General features: G+C 41.3%; 1 protein-coding gene across 2 annotated transcripts in view; it reads right to left on the bottom strand.

Moving 5' to 3' along the window:
• The window catches only part of Efhc1 (EF-hand domain containing 1), a 59320-nt gene that overhangs the window by 32284 nt on the left and 21036 nt on the right, over nt 1-6000 (bottom strand). For both annotated transcript variants that reach the window (XM_029539041.1, XM_021199075.1), the window contains exons 3-4: nt 3068-3355; nt 2224-2373 (exon numbers count right to left, since the gene is read on the bottom strand). In XM_029539041.1, coding sequence (XP_029394901.1) covers nt 2224-2373; nt 3068-3355 — 438 coding nt within the window. The remainder of the gene's footprint in view (nt 1-2223; nt 2374-3067; nt 3356-6000) is intronic.

Raw genomic sequence — 6000 nt, 5'->3', positions numbered from 1 at the left:
GTGGGGGGAGGGTATAGGGGGCTTTGGGGATAATATTTGAAATGTAAATTAAGAAAATATCTAATAAAAAGATTTATTTACATTAAAAAAGATTCTAAAGCAGAGATTTCGCTTCACTGCTTTGACATGTGTGCATCAGACAATGAAGGACAGTAGGTGAAGCACTCTCTGGCAGGAAATTAAAATAAATTCAAGGATATGCAAATATCCAAATAAATGATGTACTACAGGAAGAATAACACAAGGCTTCTAAGTGTTTGCCAAGAAAAAAAGCTTACTTAGGCCCTGAATATTAGTCTGGGAAAGAGAAACTGAATAAAAAATAATAGTGGGGTTGCTTATAAAGGGACTTACGCATAGTCCCTTTATAGATACATGATGAACTGTGTATCTAGAACTGATGTGGAAAGAATTTTCACAATCAGCCTATATTTTTTCTGTTCCATCAAAAAGCATTCACTGCTAATAGGATGGACAGATTCTCTTAATTTAAATAGCAGACAGCCGGGTGTGGTGGTTCATGCCTGTGATCGGAGTGCATGAGATGCAGAGGCAGGAAGAACGTGAGTGCAGATCAAGGCTGGGAAGCATAGCAAACTTGAGGCCAGCCTGGGCTATTTAGTGAGACTTTGCCTCAAAAAGAAATAACTAAATCATTTAATTAATTAATTAATTTAGATTAGGGTGTGGTGTATACCTTTAATCCTGCAATTCTGGACGCAGAGCATTTTTGAATTTGAAACAGCCACACCCCTACCCCATATCGAGTTCTGTGCTTGCCAGAGCTACATAGTGAGACCCTTTCTCAACAAAATCAACTAACGAGCAAACTAAACAATAACAATAAAAACACAACCAAACAAACAAACAAACAAGCAAACAAAAAAACCCAGAAAAATCCATAATCCTAAATCCATGCTAGCACAGAGTAGAACTTCTGAAATTAAAAAAAAAAAAAATAGTTAAGCTTTCAGGAAGTTAAGACAAAAACTTCAGAGTAATCGCTATTATTAATTCTCTTTCCCTTTATGGATGAAAAAGATTCAGCTCTGCTTCTGTACTGCAGTAGGGCTAGAAAGCTGAGCCAGAGTCAGAAAGTGCTCAGAGAGCCTTTTGAACTCTAATACTAATGCAGTATTTAGCGGGGATACATTTGAGATGGGGTTCCTGGAGAATCAAGGAAGATAACTTTTAATTAACTACTTTATTTTCTTTTAATAACTGTGTAGTATTAGAATAAATATATAACAGCTTAAAACTTTCCCCCAAACCCCTTAAGCCTACCGGGAATCTTCTGTGAGATTAACTTAGCGGGCAGCAGTGTGCGACCGAGCTTTTATGTCAACTTAACACACGGTAGAGTCATCAGAGATCAGAGGGCCTCGGTGGCGAAAATGCCTCCCCAAGACCAAGCTGTAGGGCAAGCCTGTTAGGTATTGATTAGTGATTGACAGGGGAGGGCCTAGCCCATTGTGGGTGGTACCACTCCTGGGCTGGTGGTCCTGGGCTCTTTAAGAAAACAGGCTGAGCAAGCCATGAAGAACAAGCCAGTGTGTAGCACCCCTCCACGGTCTTGGCATCAATCCCTGCCCCTAGGTTTCAGCCTTGCTTGAGTTCCTGTCCTGACTTTCTCCAGTGATGAACTGTGACATGGAAGAAAGGGAAAATAAACCCAACCCTGTCTTCCTCAAGCTGCTTCTGGCCATGATGTTTCATCATGACAACAGTAACCCCGACTACAACAGAGGAAAAGGAGTGAGGAATTTGAAATGGAAAGAGAGACATAGATGCATGCAGCTCAGGAATTGCTTTACCATGAGAGCACATGGACAGCTTCACAGGACAGTGCCACAGAGGCCTTTCTATCTCTAATAATAAAGCTGAGGGCCTGTCAGATGGCCCAGGCCCACCAGGTGACAACCTGAGCTCAGTACCCAGGACCCACAGGGCCGAATGAGAGAGCCATTGCCCACAAGTCATCCTCGGACCTTCTCCAGAAGGCAGTGCATGCATGGCATGCATTACACATCCCAAAATCAATAAAATGTAATAAAATGTTTAATGTATTTAAAAGTTAGAAATCTAGGCCCTGGCATACTTTTAGCCCTACACGGAACCACTGTGTGACGATGGTTAAATTATATGCAGGCTATCCAGACAGCTTTCCCATAAACATACGTCCACATTCGAGCAGGAGTAAGCCTACTTGATTAGGTGGCTTACCTGTTTGTCAAAGGTGAGAAACTGCTTCAGTTGGTCAAAGTCTGACGGAGTGACATATTTGCGAACAGGCTCTTTCCGGAGTTGAGTGTAAGGATCCAGGGGTATCTTCTCTGATGGATTTAATTCAATGCCTTGGCTTTCCAAAAAGTCCTAACATTTCACAATTAATGTCAACACCTTTCAGAAGGGTTTAAAAGTCATAAATCATGCTCTGAAAATAAGTGTGATATGATGATGCTAACGAGTTGTTGACAGACTGGGCGTGTATTAGAGATAATATCTCCAGTGACCAAACTCTACAATGCAGATGGTAGCTGATAACTGCCTGAGGTATTTACTCATTTTATATATACACACACACTTGCATACACACACACACACACACACACACACACACACATATATACACATACATACATATATATGCACACTTATATAGTAGGAAGGCATCATGCTAAGATAACTAGATATCTTAAATATGCACAATTCTGGCACTATTTTAAGACAAGCATCTACAATCTAAAATTTCACAAAATACATGTTTTACTTTTGCTGTGAAGACAAGTTAAGGCAAGTTAAGATGGAATAATGTTCCTAAGCTTTCTAACTCACTTAAAAATAAGTGTATAATTACTTCTTAAAACGCTAGGACAAATTTAGCATTGATTCCCTAATGCTTATACTCTGTACTGAAGAGAGGCACATGTGTGCACGTTAACACAAACGCTAACCTGCTTAGAAACTCACACACACAATCAACAGTGCCCTTCCCCATACAGTAGTGAATTGTATCCCACCAGCTAGAATGTGCTGTTGGGTCCGGCCCACAGAGAACACACTATACCTGAGTGAATCGGTCACAGTCAACAATGCGGAAGGTTTTGCCGTACACTGTAAGGTTGATTCCACGGTTGAGGTCCTTCCAGTGGTAGTGGTCTCCCACATCATTCTTGGTGAACCGCTGGCGTTTGATTAGCTTGCCTTGTGGGATCCCAGAGTTCTCCACTACGGGCTCGATGATGGACATGCTATCATCTTCTAGATAGTAGTAAATGTTCACCTGGCGGATTCGGTAATGCTCCTCCATGGATATGGGAACATCTTCCTGGAAGTAGGCACTAAATTTCAGCACCTGTAACACCCAAGAGGAGATTTCTCATTGTTATCTGGGGGACAGCAGCTACTGTCCTTAAAAGAGCACGATCCAGGAAGAGTAGCACCAGTGTCCTGCCATAAACTCATTGGACAGCATCTTTAAACCCCGCCCCACAGTGTTCAGAAGCATTTGAGTTCTACAGAGACCAAAGCTTAGACTTCTGAGGACCATCCACTCAATGTGAAGTCAGAGTAGCTTCCTGAGGACATATTTAAAATGTTAAACTGTGTCATAAAAGCACATATTGACATGCTGTGGAATTACCTTATATTTTGGTGCTTTATTTAGTATTTATGTTCAGAAAGACCAAGCATTAGAAGGACGTTCTAGGTAGGCAAAAGAATTTACCCAAACCTCTACCTAAGTAAGGGGGCGGAGGAACAGTAAGACCCTTAAATTTACACACGTATGTGTCTTAATCAGTGAGAATATAAAAGTATGATTTTTAAAAGTAGAAAATCAAACAAAAATAGCTGTCTACTGCTTAGAAAAGCTATGAATATAAAGGAAGGAAGTCCTTAAAATTCCAAAGAGAGTTAAAAATGTAAATAACAATTTTGGAAAGAATGAGATGGAAGACACTATTTTAAAAATCCAAGAAGAAAGATGAAAGGTGGAATATTTACAGGGGAGTAGGGAGGAGAAGGACATTTTTAAAGTAATATTTTGGCTCAAATGCAAAGAATTCAAAATGTGAACTCTACTGTGGAAACTCATAGGAAATGGTGTGTTTGAACCATAGGCATGTAAGCATATAAACCATTAAAGCAGAGTTCATCAGTTAGTCCAACACCGCTACTTTCACAATGGAATAAAGTTAGCATCCACTCTGGTAAACTCTTCTGGGGCCATATATGGGCCAGAGCTGGGACCGAAACTCTACTGGCCTCCCCTTCTCTCCCACATTTCACTGCTTCTTAGTTGGGGCTGAGGTGGAAGAGGAACCTGTATGGAAAAAGTGGCCAAAGAATACTCTAACCATTAAATTTAAGGTATAATAAAGTTTTAGATAAACCTGAACGTGTGGAGGGTGGGGTGGGGTCATTCTAGGCAATGGTGACAGAACATGGAAGAAGGAAACAGTGTGGGAGCGATAGGCAGAATATAGAGGCAAAGGGAGCGACAGCCCTCCTCAAGAATGGGTCTGCAATCGCAAGCAACCACAATGGAACAGTAGAAGGAGCCTGATGGATGGATGGTGAGGTGTTTGTGTGTTTGGGGATGGCGTGGGTCAGGGGGAGTGGAAACGGGATGATGTGCTGAGGAAAAGTCAGTGCTAGGAATACAGTGCTGACCCCGTAGAAACACAGACATGGCTTTAAAAGAAGGTGGCTTTAACACTGTGCACCGGGAGGTAAAATTTGAGCTGATGTTGATTTAAGATGCTAGGCTGGATTAGGGGAAGGATGTTGGTATTGAAGGACAGACAAGGATGACCCTAGCATTTTGGCCCATGAGATGGGAAAACTGGAGCTCTTAACAAACTGACAAGAATGGACATGAGGGCATGTCGGAGGAGCACATTAGGAAGGGAGAGGTGTGAATAGATAACATTTGACGTGCTTAGTTTGAGCTGTGTATTAGGAAGGTAGCGATATAAGCAGTAACACACCCATGTGTTTGAGAGACACCTTCATAGATACCATAAGGAAACAGGGCTGCTTATCAAAGGAGTGAGCTCAGAGATAAGGACCAAGGCTGAAACTGGGGCCAGGGCCACATCCCTGAGACATGCCCTTTCTAACCCAGAGAGCGATGCATCTATAATAATAGCATCTTAGCCTCACAAAGGAGGTGATACATAGTGTATCCACTTGTGTAAAAATAGCCCACAAGCAGACATTTTAGGATTTGTTACTTTTTAAAATACAAGAGATAGCAAATTCTTTTTAAATTTTAGTTTTTGATTTTTTGATTTATTTCCTTTATGTATATGAATATTTTGCTTGTGTGCTCACTGAGTCCCTGACACTGGGGTTACAGATGGAATCAAACCCAGATTCTCTGCCTAGCAACACTTGTTCCCTAACTGCTGAGCCGCCTCTCCAACCCATCAAATGCTTGAAAATAGACTTTTTATCCCTGGCAGATGATCAGTATAGATTAACACTAATCTCCTATCTTTGCACACCTACAAATGAACTGTTATTATAAGAAAACTCTATACAATTTTAGAAAGGCTAAACAAGGTACACACCATAGATCTTACATTACCTTATTTTATAGTCACTTTATTATACTCAGATTCTTATTTTAAGCTTTCTTTTAGTGTGTGTGTGTGTGTGTGTGTGTGTGTGTGTGTGTGTGTGTGTGTGTAAGACAGACAGACAGACAGACAGACACAGAGAGACAGAAAGACAGAGAAGATAGAGAGGTCCCTGTGGAGACCAGAAGAGGCTGTCAGATTCCTTGGAATTGTAGTTAAAAGAGGTTCTGAGCAACCTGCCACGGGTCCTGGGAACCAGACTCAGATCGTCTAGAACAGCAAGCACTCTTTCACAGCTGAGCAGTCTCTCCAGCCCCATGTTCAGATTCTGTAGGGAAACTGGTACCTTACAATGTATTGAATACTTCTCTAAGAAACTGACTGATTCACTCTGGCATTATTCTCAAGTTTACTG

The sequence above is a fragment of the Mus pahari genome, chromosome 5, assembly GCF_900095145.1.
Source record: "Mus pahari chromosome 5, PAHARI_EIJ_v1.1, whole genome shotgun sequence".
Taxonomy (NCBI): domain Eukaryota; kingdom Metazoa; phylum Chordata; class Mammalia; order Rodentia; family Muridae; genus Mus; species Mus pahari.
The sequence above is the reverse complement of the archived record's forward strand: the minus strand, read 5'-3'. Positions and strand labels throughout refer to the sequence as shown.